The sequence below is a fragment of a genome, unplaced genomic scaffold (assembly GCF_019419815.1).
Source record: "Pyrus x bretschneideri cultivar Hongxiangsu unplaced genomic scaffold, Pyrus_bretschneideri_v1 Contig122, whole genome shotgun sequence".
NCBI classification, from domain to species: Eukaryota; Viridiplantae; Streptophyta; class Magnoliopsida; order Rosales; family Rosaceae; genus Pyrus; species Pyrus x bretschneideri.
In genome coordinates this window covers 59,001-78,936 of record NW_025999416.1, presented here as the reverse complement: position 1 = coordinate 78,936, position 19,936 = coordinate 59,001, and the positions used below count along the sequence as shown (strand labels likewise).

General features: G+C 34.6%; 2 protein-coding genes across 2 annotated transcripts; one reads left to right on the top strand and one right to left on the bottom strand.

Annotated features, from left to right (window-relative positions):
• The first annotated feature begins 15,123 nt into the window (after positions 1–15,123).
• Positions 15,124–17,496, top strand: LOC125474628 (acyl carrier protein 1, mitochondrial-like). Its single transcript, XM_048578531.1, has 2 exons — positions 15,124–15,339; positions 17,062–17,496. Exons 1-2 carry the CDS (start codon positions 15,139–15,141, stop codon positions 17,236–17,238), a joined length of 378 nt encoding a protein of 125 aa, XP_048434488.1. The 5' UTR covers positions 15,124–15,138; the 3' UTR covers positions 17,239–17,496.
• A 1,638-nt stretch (positions 17,497–19,134) lies between these two features.
• LOC125474627 (putative invertase inhibitor) lies at positions 19,135–19,726 on the bottom strand. The gene has a single exon (XM_048578530.1). The coding sequence runs from the start codon at positions 19,708–19,710 to the stop codon at positions 19,153–19,155; it is 558 nt and encodes a 185-aa protein (XP_048434487.1). The 5' UTR covers positions 19,711–19,726; the 3' UTR covers positions 19,135–19,152.
• Between the last annotated feature and the right edge of the window lie 210 nt (positions 19,727–19,936).

The following is a 19,936-nucleotide window of genomic DNA, read 5'->3' as shown; positions in this document are numbered from 1 at the left end:
GAAAAATTTTTATTTTTGTTTTTGAAATAGAATGAGCGAGAAAGGGAGTGATAGAGAACGTGTGGGTGGGAATTTTTTTTTTTAATTAGAGATATATTAGGATTACATATAGGTGAGGCTTTGAAAAAAAAAAACAGCAAAATTTAGTTGTGTGAAATTACATTTATACCCCCATATTTTTTATTCATGTTCTGTTTTAATTAGAGGGTTAAACTGGTAATTTCATAAAATTTTGATTGACAATGAGTGTTTTATTAATTAGTAGAGATTGACATTTCTATCATAGGTTTGAATCTCGAAATGCTAAATTAGATTGTTAGCTTAGCCAAATTATTTCCTATTCTTAATCTTTTTTTGACAAAACTAAAAAATAAAAAATTCTTCTTTTTGCCAAAAATAAAAACAAAAAATTATTTTATCTCATGTAAATTAAAATGTAAAACGTATATTTAAATCTTACTGAACTCCTAAGTGGTTCCGATAATTAACAATTAGTTCTTGCATATAAAAATCTAACAAATTTATATAGGGGAGTTTAAACGAAAAGTCACAGTATTATTCACTTTAACGAAAAACTATACTTTTACACTAAAAAGTCAATCATGTTACTATACACTTTATCCTTTATTTTGTTCTTATCATTAAAATTCAAAGTTTTCAAACTAGCCTGACAAGGAATTCATTCTCGTGAACAAGCACAACTCCTACACACACAGGAGCCTTCATCCACGGAGATTGGTGGCAATAATTAGTTCAAAAAAATGTCCTTCAAATCACATGCAGTACATTTCTCATCGGTTTTTTGTTTTCTGATATGTAGCGGTTCCATTGCCATTTTACACGGTTCATTCTCTACACTATCAGCCTCTTCAATTTTTTGTTAGTTGCAAACAATTAAACCCTAACCCTAGAATATCACTATGAGGTAGATATTTGTACAACCTAATTTATCACACCAAGATAAGAAGAATGAAGAATTAGGGTTAGGTTTAATATACTTAACCTAACAAAAATTCAAGAGACTGAGTGTAGGATTAGATTAAGAGAAAATTAAAATTCGATGCCTCATTTTAGACTTTTGTAGACTAAACATTTATGTTTTTTGAGTTTTTTTATTAAACTTTTGAAACATTTGATTAAAATACTCAGACTTGAACTACTTCATATTAATTGAAATTAATTTACATTTAAATATCTGTTATATATTTTAAATAATGTCAACTATATTTAAGTCTAAAAATTTAAACTTTTCAAATCTAAATGTACACCCACGCCAAATGGTAACGTACCAACATTAAATGAAAACGTACCAACGTCAAACGAAAACATATCCACCCCAAATTAAAACGTACCCAATTATAAACTATATTAAAATGAATATTCATCTTTTTGTAATGTTTAAAAATATGTTTGATTCATACACAATGCTCTAGATAGTCTTGTTTTTTGGTAGATAAGTCTCTGGAACAACTTTTAGTTGATAAGAGATAAATCCTTATTATTGTAGATAATGCTAAATAATAACGATAAATCATATAATTTTGAATTAACAAAAAGGCAATTGTCCGTTGATTAATAACTCTTTCTATAAAAATAAAAATTAATTAATTAAAGTAATTCAAACTTTTACATTGTTAACGACTCTTTCTATAAAAACAAATAATTAATTACAGTAATTCGTCATTATTAGGACAAAAGTAATAAAACTTATGTTTTGAAAATAAATGTACCAAAAATTCAAATGTACCAAAAACTAAATGTACCAAAAATTCAAATGTACCAAGAAGCCAAATAGAACAAAAATTCAAATGTACCATTATAATCAAACGTACCAATATAACCAAACGTAACTAACAACGAGTTTTGTTAAATTCTATTTATTTTACTAAAATAAATATTTTAATAAAAACTAAAAAAAAAAATCTTAAATCATCATAATAAGAGATGCATAAAAATAGGAGGAAAAAAAAGAAATGCTAACGTGAATAGACTTCTAATGAAATAAAATTAAAGTACTAAAATTGTAGGGAAAATGTTTAATCAAATTTGCAAAATGAATAGATATTTAGTCTATGACATTTAAAAACAATGTGCTTATATCAAAATGTCCCTTAGATTAATTGCTTTGTTTTTATGTTCATCGGAATTAGTACTAATCGAATCAAAGTGACATGTAATGAAGACGTAAGAAATTCAAACATCAAGTCTTTTTGCCCTTGCATGTGATTTATTATCTTAGTGGATAAAGTGTTGGGGTTGCTACCCATACGTCCCGGGTTAGAAGTTCTCATTTTCTCAAAATTATTGTAATAGTTTCGAATCCTCTTCACTCTAATAATAGTAAAATTAACAAATTACAAATATAAAAATGGTTTTCACAACTGAATTAATTTAACAAATTCCTTTAGGTAGGTTACGGGTTACTAACTTTATCTTCATTAGACATAGGGAGCATTTTTGCTCACCATAATAACTAGGGGTGTATGTTCACATACATTTAATCAATTGACACGTGTCATTTCATCTAACTCTAGCTAACTTTCACGTTAAATATTTAGTTTTTTTCAATTTTGAAAAAAATTAACCAAGATTAAGTAAAATGACATGTGTCAATTGATTTGGTGTATGATGAGCATATACCATAGTTTATAGTGGTGACCAAAAATGCTCCCTTAGATTTATTGTATTTTATAAGTTAAAATCCACCTCATTTTCCACGTCATGTATTAATTAAAATGCTTCCACATCACTTTTATTTAGGACAATGGGTTACTATAAAATGGGGTTTTCAGATCTAGGTCCACAAGTGTAGGTTGTTTATGGGACTAGGTCCAGTTATCTAATTACATATTTTTGTATCAATTATTTGGTTTTCTTTTTAGATGAAATTTTTTTAAATTCATTAACTTTTGTGATAAAGATATATAAAAAGAAAAAAAAAAGTGTAATACAGTTAATCTAGGTTAGAGGTAGACTATGAACAAAAACCTTTGGCCTAGGTAGATAGACAATTAAATGTACATTCTACCTATAAGCAAGGTATCAAACCTAACTACAAAATACAAAAATATAATATCTGCAAGTAAGATACATTAAGCAGTGATACATGTTAATTATAAATATAAATATTTTATATAGGTAGATAAATGCAATCAACCTGTGATATGGGTTGATTATAAAAGAAAATTTATAAATTGGACTTATATCAAGTTTCTCCTATAAAATGTTGAAAAATATGTAAAAATATTTTTCAAAATGTATGTTCATATTTAAATATAGGAAGCATCCACCAAACATTGATGACAGACTTATTCCCTTCTTCATGGATTTCAGTACTACAGGAGGTGGTAGCGTATCGTTTGTTTTCAAATTTACACCATCCAATCTAACTAGTTATGGGCTTTGATTAGTGGTCCAGTTAGCCTAATACTCCCGTGTACTATCCTTGAATGAACCCTAATCTACATTGAAATATGATTTGGGTCAAAGTAATAAAAGATGCTAAGTGATAATCGGACGGCAAACAGAAGCTTAGCGCCTATACGAATTTAAATAAATTTATTATTATATCATATAAATAAGTATCTATTTAACCTTAAAAAAAATTATACTTCTATGAAGAAAATAAAGATAAAATGCAATAAAAGTCAATAAGCTCAATAAGCAAATTAACAAATTACCAAAAAAAAAAAAAAAACAAGGGTTTTTACAACTGAATTAATCTAACAAATTCCTTTAGATAGGTTACGCGTTACCCATATTAACTTAAATAATTAATTATAATAAAAAAAACTTGGAACCGCCTAGTCCCTCCTCAATTTTAATCACCATTTTGCCTATTGTCACAAAACCCCACTGTCGAGCACCTAGGATGATTTTTAGAACACTGATCAAAATAAAAAGAAAAAAACCTTTGGCATAGGTAGACAATTAAATGTACATTCTACCTATAAGTAAGGTATCAAACCTAACTACAAAATACAAAAATATAATATCTGCAAGTAAGATACATTAAGCAGTGATACATGTTAATTATAAATATAAATATTTTATATAGGTAGATAATGCAATCAGCCTGTGATATAGGTTGATTATAAAATCTACATGTTGAAAAATATGTAAAAAAATTTTTCAAAATGTATGTTCGTATTTAAATATGGGAAGTATCCACCAAACATTGATGGCAGACTTATCCATTTCTTCATGGATTCCAGTACTACATGAGGTGGTAGCATATCGTTTGTTTCCAAATTTACACCATCCAATCTAACTAGTTATGGGCTTTAATTTAGTGGTCCAGTTAGCCTAATACTCCCATGTACGGCTTACATTGGGTTATGCCAAGATCCTTGAATGAGCCCTAATCTACATTGAAATATGATTTGGGTCAAAGTTATAAAAGATGCTAAGTGCTAATCGGGTGGCAGACTGAGGCTTAGCGTCTAGACAGATTTAAGTAAATTTATTATTATATCGTATAAATAAGTATCTATTTAACCTTAAAAAAATTATACTTATATGAATAAAATAAAGATAAAATGCAATAAAAGTCAATAAGCTCAGTAAGCAAATTAACAAATTACAAATAAAAAAATGGTTTTCACAACTGAATTAATCTAACAAATTCTTTTAGGTAGGTTACGGGTTACCCGTATTAGCTTAAATAATTAATTATAATTAAAAAAAACATGGAATCGCCTAGTCCCTACTCGATTTTAATCACCATTTTGCCTAAAATTGTCACAAAACCCCACTGTCGAGCGTCTAGGATGATTTTTAGAACACTAACCAAAATGAATCGATGTCATTACGGCCGTTAATCGAGTTATTATGATATACGCTTGATCATGTTTACGACTAATACAATAGTGTGGTCGCACCAATCTATTCAAGTGTAGAAACAACTTATTCAAATCCCAAGGTCACAACTTTGGTGTGGTACATGATGAGTCTCAGAAATCAAGTCATGCTCAAGACTTTAAATTAAATGTTTGTCAAAGTCCGTGGTCCAGAAACGAAGAGACCTTGAGAAGATCCTCGCATGGAAAATCTCTAATTAGCAAGGATCAAGGTCGGAAGAGTAATTGATCTCCAACATGATGCAATCAAGGTTCATGCTTCACCAAAGAAGAAGGTCCACGGACGTTCTAAAGAGATCTAGAGAAGATTAGCACGTGGAGAAATTCACAAAGTTAAGGATCGAAGTCAGTCAATCCAAAAAGGGATGAACGTTCTAAAATGAGTTGATTTTGCAAACATCATATCCCAAGATTAGAGCGGCCGCTGAAGGAATGTTTTTCGAATGGTTAAAACTCACGAGCCAGACAAATGGTCGATCCAAGGCTAATATTGCTCTATATGAAGTTGCAAATTTCGTACACAGCTGATTTGACGAAATTTCACATGCAAAAGAATGAACAATGTCAGCCTAGTTGACGAACATCCAGAAAAAGGGAGGAGGATGTTCGCCAAAGGGTCTCCAATGCCTACGTCAGAATAGTATAGAGAGAAAAGAGAACTTGAGATAGTTCTAAGTAGTAAGTGGCGATTACCGTTTCCTCTATTTTATCTGGCTATTTATAGGGAAAAAACCTAACAGACAGGAAGGGAAGTTGCAAAGCATACTAGGTAGTTCTTGATGATGCATGCCTGTCTCGAAAATCTTGCCAGCAAGTAGTTATGCAGGTCTCTGTTGTTAAGAGCGCATATGCACTGGATACCGAAAGGGAGAATCTATAGCGTCGATGCTCTGCCACATTGAACCTAGGATGGCCCAATAGCAGAATGTATTATGGGTGGTTTAGAGAGCCTATTATATATGTTATGGGCAGCCCAGATAACCCATGACCCGTACCATGGATGGTGCGCAAAGCCCATGGTCCTTTAGTTGCATAAAAGCCCATGACCCGTACCATTCCACTTCAATACATATCCTAGGAGTAGTGTAGTATAATTCATAGTCTAGTTTTTACCTTTTTGCTTTAATTTATCTTACATACATCGTACTACTCTAATTTACTTTTTTGTTCTTGCCTTGCAATTACATTTAAATACAAGTCCTAGTTAATTTCCACTACTTTTATCAATCTAATTTACTCTATGCAATTTAATTCATGCACTTGTCTTACAATCTTTTATTTTACGCATTCTACTTTTCTTATCGTCTTATCAATTCTAATTACTTTCAAAGCTCTTTTATTTCATGCATTTGTTCTTATTTAATTTACTTTTCCCATAATTAAATTAATTTTACCCTCTTTTATTTACGATTTCTTTTACTTTCATATACTCTCATTTTCACCGCAACCCATGCATTTCATCATTTGGTTGTTCGCTCAAAGCCTTGAATCCGAGTTAGAAAAAGAACCCAGGCTAAGAAGAGTTTCCTTGCTTGACAACACAATCGTTTGATTAAAAGTTAAATCCGCGACGTAAATGCAAATACACTCACATATATTTTCTATGGCTATTAATCTAGGCCACGTGGTGTCATACTTGTGCATCTAAACCAAAGAATGACCAAAATTGCTTATGGGCCTTGCAATCCGGTCTAAAATGGTACGACAAGGCAGAACCGATAGCCCAACAAATGAACTATGAGAGTTTGAACTCAGGTTGGGTGTTTCACACCTTTGCTTGTTTTCAACAAAACAACCTTTTTCTTTTTTCTTTTCTTCTTTTGCATAATCCCAATTTATTTATTTTCTTCCAAGTACATTAATTAAGAACCAATTTGATAACCTCGACATCGCAAGATTTTATTTTGCACCCTACATGGTAAGTTGACGAGGACCAAATGTACAAAATGGATATTTTTGGTTAATTGAAAGGTTTTTATATTTCCTATTATACACAATTTCCTATATATATATATTTGGTTTCTTTCCTTTTATGTTTTATAGGGGGGCTGCATTTAGAGAAGTTTCATTATTTCTTACATAAAATAATTTCTTATATGTACGAAAATTGGTATAAATATGGAATACATCCAGCCAACAAATAGGTTGCCAAAACCTCCATAAACCTCCTTCCAAAACATGCATTCCATGACTCACTATAAAACCAATAGCCACAACCCTAATTTTTGCACAATCAAACCTCGGTTTTCTTTGACCCCTGGCCAAAAGAAAAAAGAAACCAAGGGTTTCGTTTCTCATGGCTGATCTCATGAAGAAAACCTTCTACTACAACTTTTACCCAACAAAGGAAGAAGAACTGGAGGAAGCTGTAAAAGGCGGCAGCATCGGAGATGTACCCCGAGTTTTGGTAGAAATCGCCGACATTCATTATCAGCCACCATCCCCACTCATAATCAGCGATCCGCGGCACATAGTAAGGGCTATATCTGCAAGTGAAGTCATGACGGGCGTGCTTTTCTTGCCTTTCAAAGAAACATTCGAGCATGTGTTCCGTTACTGGTCGATGGAAGAGGCAAACATTGTAGTGAATGGTCACAACAAGTTCCCTGTTACAGTGTGGGATGTTACTGATTATAATCTCCGCCCTCCTATTGTGTATGGAAAGGATCATGGAATATATTTCCAGAAGGGGCATATGGATGAGTACTATGTTCTTTCCTGTGTGGATGTGATCCGTAACAGGCGTATCAAGGTTGGTGATGAAATTGGGTTAGCTTGGGATAGAAGTAACGGAGTAATGCCCGGAAAGTTCCTGTTCAAGCTGCTGAGCAGAGCCGATGGCGCCAAGAAAGGATGCAGTCTGAGTTTAGGTTAACTCTCGGCTCACTGAGAGGATGCCAATCATGTTAGGATTTTGAAGGAGTTCAAAAATAAGAGTGTTTTGTTCACCAAATACAAGAGTTTTTTGTACACCAAAACAGAAGTGTGTTCTTTTTTTCAAATCTATGTTTCTTTGTTTTAGGGGTTGTGTTAGTTCTTGTGAGATTTTACTTGTCTTCTTATTAAGCCTGGTTGATTTGGATTATCAATTTAGTTTTTAAGTTTCATTGATTTGAGTTTGATTGATATGATGGTATTTTAGTAAGACCATCTTTAATGGAAGGCTAAAATCTAAAATTCCACCCCCCCGGCCTAAAAATGTCACATCCCGGCCCGGGGTGGATCACTTCCCGGGCCCACTCAACCATCGTAGCACGATATTGTCCGCTTTGGGCTTACCATTCCCTCACGGGTGGATCACTTCCCGGGCCCGCTCCACCACCGTAGCACGATATTGTCCGCTTTGGGTTTACCATTCCCTCACGGTTTTGTTTTTGGGAACTCACGAGCAACTTCCCAGTGGGTCACCCATCATGGGATTGCTCTCGCGCGCTACTCGCTTAACTTCAGAGTTCCAATAGAACCCGAAGCCAGTGAGCTCCCAAAAGGCCTCGTGCTAGGTAGAGATGAGAATATACATTTAAGGATCACTCCCCTGGGCGATGTGGGATGTCACAAAAAATCCATTCCAACCCATGACCTAAAATAAACCTAAAACCTAAAACCCAAATGGGAGTCAAATTCCGGCCCAATTTTAGGCCACAAAGCAAAATGGACCTCACCAACTGATACCGAAACTAGGGTTGTGAAGCCCACTTCCTAAATCCTACACGCCTACACGCTGCATGCGCTAGGGTTTGCTGAAATATGGACAAGCCCAAGTGGGGGTGTTCCCCCGGTTGTCAAACCATCAAGTAGCCCAAAGGCTACTTTTTATCATCCAACGGTCCATGTTCAAATTATTTTTTTTAGTTTTATATTTATATATTTATTGAATCCAATAGCTTAGATCGAATATAATCAAATCTAACGGTAAAAAAAAAAAGATTTAACAGTCCAAATTTAAATCCAACGGCTAAAATAATTAAAAAAATTATTTAACTTAACATTCAACCAAACACTCTATAAATACCTATGTATTTGTTCAAACATCCACACAAAACTCACTTTTCTCCTACAATTCTTCCAATTTTTCTTTCTACCATTTCTTCTCATTTCCAAATTTTTCAAGACGGCAAAATAGCATGTTAGAGGTTGTAATTGGACCTTTGACGAAGATATTGCTTTATGTTTGGCATGAATTTCTGTTAGCGAAGATGGTGATGTCAACACGAATCAAAATAGAGAGGTTTTGTGGGGTAAAATCGTTGATAAGTTACATGAAAACTCCAACGCCGGTCGAAGGGAAGTTGGTGGTGTTTATGATTGATGGAAGATTATCAACAAAGCATGCACTTTGTTGAAGGGAAGCTTGGAGAGAGCCACGGTTGACATGCCTAGTGGAAAGGACGCCTCATAAATTGTGAGTTTCTTTGTTGATATTTTAGTTGTCATGTAAATAATAGTATTTTGCAACTAATTGTTTTTATGTATTTGTTGCATAAGGTGACAAAGCAATGACAATTTACAAGACAAGAACTACACCAAAAAATCAAGCTTTTAAGTTGCATGATGCTTGGAACATCCTCAAGGATTGTCCGAGGTGGGGAACCGATACGAACCAACAATGTGGAAGATTATTTCATAGTGAAGCCCCACCCCTAAATGATGTCAATGAAGGTGTGAATTTTGCCGACAATGAAGGTGTCGAACAAATGACCCCAACTTCTTCTTTTGCAAGGCCTCCAGGTAGAGATAAGCAAAAGGAAGCAAAGAGAAAAGGGAAGTCCCAAGATCCGATAGGTGCACAATTTGCTAGCGAAATGGTAAGATTGAGTGAAAATCATATCTCTCGGCAAGAAGAATCGGCCCAAATGCGTTTGGCCATGAAGGAAGAAGGGGATAGGGAGCAAGAAAGGTTCAAAGTTAATTTGATGATGGAGGACCTCAACAAATACATCCCAGAGAGAAAGAAATACTTAGGTGGTAAGCAAAAGGACATTTTACGAAAGAATGTCACAAGGAGTATATTTCAAGATAATGATTCATCTCAAAACTATCACCCAAGTCCATCATCAAGTCAAGATGGTGGATACCATTATTAAGTTTATGTAGTTTATGAGTTTTTTATTGTATTAAGTTTATGTGATTTATTAATTGTCATTTGTATTAAGTTTCATCAAGTCAAGATGGTGGATATCATTATTAAGTTGATGTAGTTTATGAGTTTTTGATTGTATTAAGTTTATGTGGTTTATTAAATGTCGTTTGTATTAAGTTTATGTGGTTTATCATGATTTTCATGTATTGATTTAGTGATTTTTCAAAATTTATCGGAATTTAAATATTTTTAGGTTAAAATGTTCATATAATTAATTTAGGATAGTCTACATAATTTTTTTTTAAAAGTTAATTTAAAAAAATATTAGCCTTAATTCATTCTTTGATAATCTCGGGCTAAAATTTTAGGCCAGAAGGGTTGGAACAGAACAATTGTTTCTGGGCTAAAACCTAAATTTTCTGGGCTAAATATTTTTAGGTTTTAGGTCCCCATTGGAGATGGTCTAATGGTTTTTGCTCTATGCAAATGGAAATGCTATATTTCATGTTGATTTATTTTGTCAATGAAATTTGATGAGGGATGGAAAAAAAAAATGAACTTATTGCATTGTTCTTTCTTATAACATAAGGGGATCCAACCATTGACCTATTCTTGTTCTCATATGATAGCAATTTAATTCAGTTGTGTAATAAATTAATAATGCAACTCAAGTGCAACTTTTTATAGCAAAGGTTTAATTTTTTTTTTAATTTATAAAATAGATGTATTTGTTACATAAATTAACATTATGTACAAGAAACGAATTTCAATATCATTACAAAAGCAATAGTTCGAATAGGCTATAAACAAAAGAATAACACTGATAACACAACTAAAAAACACGCAACACCTAATATAACCGTAGTCAAGCCCATGCACTCCAAAACAACCAAAAACCTAAATTAAATAATAAACCTAAATCATGACTACCAAAATGAATCGTGGCCGTGCCGCCAATGAAGCCACCGCATCTAACCAAGAAGAAAACGTGGAACAATTAGTGAACCTGATAAGGATTAGTCTCCAGCCATTCAACTGCACATGATGGATAGCTCTGCTATGAGTTCTCATTTGACAAGATGCCTATGAACATGAGCAAATAGCATCGATGTCCTTCAAATCGGGCTTTGATGGAAGAAGTTGAACGAGGGATATTGAAATTTGAGCATAACTCAAATCAAGTCGCCGCAAGGGACTTGATATCTGTTAGGACAAAGATAAAAAATAAAAAAAAAATGAATGGGGAGGGGGAAGAAGGAGAACAAATATTTGTTATTCCCCCTCCCCTATAGCGGCCGCGGGTTTGATTTTGTCTAGCATTTTATCTAGGTATTAATTGGGTTCGATATACATTGCATAATAAAGGTTAATTATACCTTGGAATATTCTATACTGAAAACTCGGTATGGTAGTGCATTTGACAATTAAGTGAAGTATTTAATGCAGAGCGGAAATAGCATTGACTAAACCAAATAAGTATTTAAATAGAATTTCATTTGAATAATAAAAAAAAAGAAAAAAAAAAGAAAAAGAAAAAAAAAGAAGAGCATGCCATTGCTAGTGTTTTGTTTCATACAATGATATATTTCAATTACGGGTTGAGGGAAAAAATTAGGATTGAACTCGTCATTCACACGGTTCAAACCTAAGAATCTGAATCCTCTTTGTGAGGATTCTAGAAATTCGGAAATTGTGTCCATTCATCGTACGTCGTGGAATCATAAATCATTTTAAATATTTTTATTTAAAGTTAAACACAAACAATATCTAATAAAAACTGACCGCACGATATACGATGAGCGAATCTCCAGGATCCTCACCAAAAGGATCCGGAGAGGATCCTGTTGGCAAACCTAAGACTTCTCACTTTCAAGTGAAGAGTAATATCACTAAATCGTAGTATTAGGTAGCTACCATTATTGGTGTTTTATTTCAATTGTAAAGACAAAAATGAAAACCCATAACCAAATAAATTAAGCATAAAAAGCCTTGTCATGTGAAGCTATTTTATGTTTCCACATTCCTTTATTTTTATTTTATCTCCTTAAAGAGTTAGCGTTAGTGAGTTTAGTAGTTAGGTTTTTTTTTTTTTTTTTTTTTTTTTTTTTTTTTTTAATTTGTTAGGATAAAAAGAAATCAGTGAGAATCGAATTTGCATCAATGTGCATAAACCTGATCGCTTTATGACACTGTGATAAAACATTGTATGCCTTCATTTTTGTTTTATCATCACTTATATATATGTAAACACTTTTGCCAAATAGACATATACGAAGAATTAATACACATGTATATGAAAATAAAATTATAAGCACTTTATTAATGATTAAGTTTGTAACTGAGTTATAATTGTTACTAAGCAACAATTACAATATTGTCAATGATACACATTACACGCAAACAAAAAAGTTTTAGCAAACTTAATATTAGACAATTTAGAGACGAAAGTACACATTAACAAAAAAGGATGTTGATGCTTTCATAGGTTAAAATTCATTGATATTATATTTTTTAGTTCGTTTAGTAATAAAATAAAATAACAATTCAATATAGATCATCTATATTATAGTCACTCGTATGTAAATCAAAACACACGTCATCGTAATGAGCCCACTAAGCTTCATGAAATCTCAACAACACTTTAAGATAAACAGCACGCTAGAAACTCGGTTTAGTTGACTAAAAAGTCAACCATCGATCAAGATCGAGGATAGGGTTTACAACCCTAGTAATCTAATCTGGAAGATCTAATTATCAGATTTGTGATCCGTAACTTCCTAAGAGTCTTGTTACACTTCTAGAACAACATACTAAAATTTCATTATGATCCAACGGTTGGATCTTTCCACCAATCACAAATTCAAGTGGCAGTCAACGTTTAATTTTACAAACGGGTGAAGATCCGTACGTCGGATTCTTGATCCATAAGTTCCTAAGGTCCTCAAATATTATGTACTATTAATTATTAAAGTTTTGTGTCAATTCAGTGGTCGGATTGTCAATTCATCTTATAATCAAGTGATGGCTAACTAAGCGGTCAACTACGGAACTATATTAAAACATCGGAATTTCACTAAACGGATGTCAAACATGGAATCAGGGCATCAAAATTAGCCTAGAAAGGTTAGGTGGGGTCTCGGCCCACGAGCCGCCATTGCGCGTTGCCGCATGCAACAGCTAGCCGCCCGACTCTTCGGAAAATTTAACAATTTTCAAAAATTACCAAAATTTTACCAAAATGTAGATCTCAAAAAGTGGAGCAAGTTTCATACATGTGACTAAGACCAATTTGGTCGGAAAAAGCTCCAATTTCCCTCGAACCCGCCGGAAACCTAAAATTTGGGTGTCTTCCAATTCGTCAAATCTACAACTCCATCGCCCCCAAACTTGTTTGGGCTTCAATCCATACCTCAAAGGGAGTTGGACAAGGGTGGTGGTCGTCGACGATACCTACAAAAACGGCGGAATTGCAGCCGTAAACCCATGGATAATGTCGAAGTGTTCTTCACCAAAGTAAAGCCAAATTCCTCCTAATTTTGGGGGGAAATGGAAGGGGAAATGATGCTGAATTATTTCCGGGTGATGGATGGCTGCGATTCACCAGAAAAATCGCCTAAAAAGGCGTTGGAAACAACTAGGCAGTCGGGTTGAGTCGAAGTGGAAGACCGGGTAAAAGGATCCGGTGTCCCCCCTCCCCTCCTTTCCTCTTTTCCCATTCATCCTTTCCCTTTCTCCCCTTCCCTCCTTGGCCTATTTGTTCCCGCATCTCTCATTTTTTTCTCAGTTGTCCATCTTTATCATTTCTCATATTTTTCCTTTCATCTTAGCCACACACGTGGCACATCTCATTGCTCCAGAAAATCCAGAACCGTCTAGATTATGATCAAATGACCATTTTGCCCCTATCTTGGTTCGTTTATATCTTTTTCGTTATAACTCTGAATTACATTCCGTTTACGCTCACGCGCTTGTATCGACGAGTGCTATCCAAATACATAAAGAAAAATGGAAAAATACATACACATCAAATATGTCCTCGAAAATTCCGTTTAGTCCATTAAGGGTGTTTTCATCCTTTTACTAAAAATTATGTGCCGCAAATATAAATGCGTCAAAATTATGGCGTGTTCACGAAACCAGAACTTAAAATCAGGAATTGGATCCTTAAATCTCCCGGAATCGAATCCCCTAGATGGAGGTGATATTTGGATTCCGGGGAGAAGGCTCTTCTAGGAAGCCAACTTTTATACCCAAACTACCCTTGTATCTTATACCTGCCCCTTCATACCTATGACTCTCTTTGCCCAGTCTATTGACTCCCTTGCACGTTCACCACCTTAATCACGATTCTGGATGATTTTGTGCCATGATGGGCTGCGAAGACTAAGTTGGTGGAATGGGTTGTCGTTGGCGAAGAACGAATTTGAAACTCGTTCAGTGCCGCATCTGCCAATTGAACGACGCTCTTAACACCTGGAATTGAAGTTGCAGTGTCGGTGGATCCACTGCTATAGTGTTGTGGGGTATATTGCAGTGGCTGTGTGGTTGGAGAGAGGTGGAGGGAGATGGAGAAGTAGATGGAAAAATAAAAGGGGGAAGCTGAAGATAGTTTGGGTATGAGGGCGGTGTGGACTTTACGAGAAAGAAGAAAAATGGGGGATTGGGAACGTAGCAAGGAGATTTGATGGGGTATAATTTAATTAATTAGTATGAAAATAATTTATTTATGTAAGGGTAATTTAGTAATCATACTAGTTTTAATTCTGATTGAAGTGAATTAGTAAACAACTTATATGGACTCTACATCATTCCTACTCCGATTTCAGACGGTTTTAGTAAACAATTTCAATAGGAATCTGAATCTGATTCTGATTTCATCTCATTTCAATTCTTCATCAATCTAATTCCTCTCAATATGATTACGGATTAGTAAACGCACCCTTAATAATAAAAAATATGTAATTTTAAATACTGACATCCAGGTCTATCATCAACATAGGATGTGAAACCTCTTATGTTTATAAAATTAAAATAAATAAAAAATAACAAATAAAAAAAAACTCAAAAGAAATAAAAAGGTCAAGAAAATGATAAATCACGCCCCAAACACGTGATTACTAAGCTTTTGTTCGATACGCCATTTCCCTAGAGCAACCAAATAGACTGAGTTTATCACAGGACCAGAGGGAGGAGAGAGAGATGGCGCTGAGAGCAGCCGTACTGCGGCACGTGCGAGTTCCGGTAACCCTAAACCCGGCCCTAACCCTAACTGGAGGCAAATGGGCCCCACCCTCTCTCCGATGGATGTCATCGCACGGCGACGATCATCTGACGAAAAGCGAGGTCACCGACAGAGTCCTCTCCGTTGTCAAGAGCTTCCCGAAAGTCGATCCTTCCACGGTCAGCCTTCTTTTCATCTCTACTTTCTGTTTTTTTTTCCCGGGAAAATGTAAACATTATATCACAAATCCGAAATCCGAAATCCGAAATCCGAAATCCCAATTTTTGTTTTTATTCCTTCGGTTTTCTCGGAAACCAAAAGGTTAATTAGAGCTATTGATTGCTAGATTACTTCGATTTCAATTTATTCTTTGGTACATTGTAGTTTTATCAGTCAGTTTATTATTTCAGCTCAATCTCCCCCATGAATTTTCGAAATAATTCAGGGTCGATTTGGGGTTCCAATTTACAGAATAATACCAGAAGAAAAGAAAAGAAATGAGATTTTGGATCCATTTTTTGTTTGTTTGCTTAGGGCTGGTTTGGGATTGCTGAGCTTTGAAAAAAAAAGTTAATTATGCTGTATTGTGAAATAAAGCAGCAAAGTGTTTGGTAAACTGTTTTTGTAAAAATGCTTTTGAAAAAAAAAAATAGTATTATAGTGTTTGGTAAATTTTTATGTAAAACAGATGTAAAAAAAAATCGATTTTTCAAAGCTGGGTTTTGCAGCTTTTTGTTTTTGGCTTTTTTTTCACTCAAAACTGTTAAAAAAAGCTGAAGCTGAATGTTTACCAAACACAAAAACAGCCCCCAGCTTTTTTTTGATATCAGCTTTTTTCAGAATCACCTCGTACCAAACCAAGTCTTAATCTTTCGCCCTTTTTGGGCATTTGAATTATCTTGATTTTTGTGTAATTTTTCTTGGTATCAATACAATGTAGAAATGTTGGTGTAATTTTTCTCTTGAATTCATTGTTTTCTTTGTTTTCAACAATCTTTAAATGGCAGTAGGCTAAGTAAGTATTACGTACCTCTACCCGTGCCGTATCGTGGTTTTTTTTTGGTGTGTGTTTGATGGTAATTCGGAACTTTGATGAGACATCATTGGTAGGACTTGACCCTGCAGAATAGGCTTTCAGGGTCAGGCTGCCGAAAGAGTTCCCATAGGCTAAACCCACTGCTAGTCCTATATTTAGCTGATATGAGAAAGCAAGAGAAAGAAAACAACTTTTGATACTGATTGTTTTTTTGGGGAGGTAATGCACATTTTCTTGGTATCAAATGCTGATGTTGTACCATTTCTTCCTTGGGCTTGCACGGGTTGGTGAGATGTTTTTGCAAATCTTCCGAGTAAAGGTCACATGGTTGTAACTTGTAACTATGACCTTTTGACATATTGTCAGCTCACAGTTCTGGGGCTGATTGGGCTATTTGAACCGCATAGGACAGTTGGTGAGGCAAATCCTCTTGATTAATGAAAGAGATCAGGCATGATAAGACTTAAGATGATGATATGCTTTGGTCCTTTGTAACTATTAGCCAAGATCTGAAACTTATTGGGTTTTACAGGGAAAAGTTGGTTATCAATGGGACGCTTTACATAATCTAGATTGAGCATTTGCACAGTGACTGCTTTGATATTTTTATGTTACAATCATGAACAAAATGTAGGTTGTAGCGGTTAAGAATGTAAAACCGTGCCTGTGGAATATGTTTTAGTGCTTATATTATATGTTTGGAAACCTCATACGAGCAGTGGCATGATTGCTAATCTTCCATATTCAATAAATATAACTTTGTTTCTCCCTTTCAGAATGTTTTTCTTTTTCCATTATCAATTATCAAATTTTTTTTAGCTGAAATTTACTGGGAGTAATGATTTTTTCCGTCAATTATTGGCAGGTGACTCCTGATGTACATTTTCAGAAGGATTTGGGCTTGGATAGCTTGGATAATGTGGAGATTGTGATTGCTCTAGAAGAAGAGTTCAAGCTAGAGATTCCAGATTTGGAAGCTGTTAGGATCGACTCCACTAATCTGGCAATTGAGTACGTCTATAACCATCCAATGGCTGCGTAACTCTCTTTAGCAGCAGCGTTTTCTCTTTGCATGAACTGTTTGAACGTAATTTTGTTTCTGCCTATACGACGCTCGAAGAAATTTGATCACCATGTTGGTTGCAAATAATTTGCATCTTTCTGAAAAAAGAGTTGTTCTTCTGGAACTAAAACCTATCAATGTCTTTGCAATGCTTCAATTGTTAACACTGTTAACTTCTATCCAATCAGTCTGATTGGTTGTGTTCCTTCTCAATAACTTAAAATTCATTTTTTATTACATGGTTTCACGTTCTGATTTGTATGGATAACATGTCTCTGAGTTGAAACTGTATACTGTGTATCATTCATTACAGGGTTTCCGATTGCTTTAGATTTGCGAATCCTTGTTTCAAGCATCATGGTTCTGTTGGCAAGCATTGTAACAGTGAAAGGCACGCTTCTACTGAAGTATTATTGTCCGTGTCTAAGACGTGCACTTTTGTTCCCTATAAATGCACCTGTTCTCTTAGGAACACTTTCTGTCATTTGGTCTGCCTCTAACAAACCCTTTCTAAATCCAAACTTATTTTTCTTGATTTCATCCGTACACTTTCTGTCATTTGGTCTGCACGATGTATGATGAACGGTCGCGATCACGGGATCTCTAGGATCTCCAGAAAAAGGATCCGGCGAGGATCCTTTTCCCGTTAGAATCCCTCTCTCTCTCTCTCTCTCTCTCTCTTCCAATGCCACTTGTCAGGTGACCTGTCCGAGGCGATATAGGAAGCGAGGAACATATCTCCGGTTGTATACACGATTCTGCCTTGGTCAAACATATCTTGTGCTAACGCAACAAATATTGGAAATTATATCTACAAACGTATCACATTGTGAGGAGGAAATGCTATTTACATGTAGGAAGACAATATTTTCCTTTTAGTATATTAAGTTTTGGCATTTTATTATTTTCTATAATTTATAATTATCGAAATAATTATTTTTGGTGATTATTTAAGCTTCAGAATATCAACCCATCATGTTATGAGGGGATATATTGGTCACGTTGTATTCGAAAGTCATCATGTCCTTCACTGAAAAAGAATTGGCCATATTGTTTTGTCATGTAACAATTAAAGCACCACATAAAGTAGTATTTTTGCACCAACACCTTAATTTCATCCATGACGCAATCTACTTATTTAGTAAACAAAAAAGAGTAGTTGTTGTATACAAGCCACAAGGCTCCACATACTTCACCAAATTTCTATTTATTTTTTATTTTATAATTGTCCAACTTAAAGGACGGGAATCAAATATGAGACATCTTCTATACGGCTAGACCAATAACTAATTCATTATGAGATGGTTGTAATTGATAGTTGTTGAGGTAATAAGATCAACATTGATCAACGTCTAATGGTACGAGGTGTTAATTAGCCGGGAAATTTGAAGCCTCAGTCCATTGCAAACAGAAGATTAACAAATAACGTATATAACACGACACCATGCGAACACGTTTCGTGTCCCTAACATTGAACCTTCTAGTTTTCTTTTCCATTCCCAATACCTCTCTCTAAAAAAAAAAAAAAAAACTAATTTAATATAATAGGATTAATTAGAAGCTACTCTTTCTTGATGTTATCTTCAAGGCACACCATTACCAATTTCCAAATCATATCTTCTGATTAATTAAATTTTTTTACACTACATATACAGCTAGCAGAATTCAGAAAGGAAACCTTGCAAACAACAACATCTAGACAATCAAACAAGACAATGAACAAACATAAAATCTAGGTATTGCAGAAAACACACCGGATAATTAACTACAAATGAATAATAAAAACATACAAAATACATAAATAATTCATGAACAAACACGGCTAAATATACTCGTATGTGTGTATGTATGTATATATATATATATTTATATATATGTATCTCTTTATTTGATTTAATTTAGTGAATTATGCAGATTGATAAAAGACAGTGCTATGATCGACAACTGAAACGTATAGTTGTTTCGCTTCGTTAATGGCGAAACCAACCGTCCTTGCTTGAATCCATCTTCACAAGTTATGGAGGCATCAATGACAGAACTCACTTCAATGTTGGCGGCGTTGTATTTCTTGGACTTGTAATTCATGAGGGCTTTCTTGATGGTTGGTATGGCGTCCGAGTAAAGCTCCAAGCAGTCGCTCAAACACGCCCTTACGTAGGGGTCGAGCTTTTTGTTTTTCAGCAGGTGTTTGATGTAATGCCTCGTGTCCGTCGCGTTGTTGCGGATTAACTTGATTGAGATTATGCCGAGTTTGTGAAGATCGGTGCGCTGGCTTTTCGTCGCTGCTTGCAGAGAGGTTACGCAGAAATTGTAGCTTAGGTTTGGATCGTATTGAGCAAATTTTTTGCAGGTTTCAGGGATGAGGTTTTTGGCAGTTATGGCATTGAAGGAGAAGAAGAAGAAGAGGAGGTAGAGAGGGAGAGTTGTGAAAGAGAATGTGGGAGTTCTCATTTTTTTTGTGTTATGGTGGGATGAGAACTATGCATTTTTCTGAATTGGGTATTTATAGGTAGTTTGGCTAACTTTATTTTTTTGAAAGGAAAATATTGGTGTGACAATAATTTTATATTATGTTTTGTAAATTAGATGATGTGACGCTTGATGATTGAATTTCTCTTTTACGATTTAGGAAAAATGATAGGTAGACCACTTTCATGTACCGTTTGATGCGGCAAGA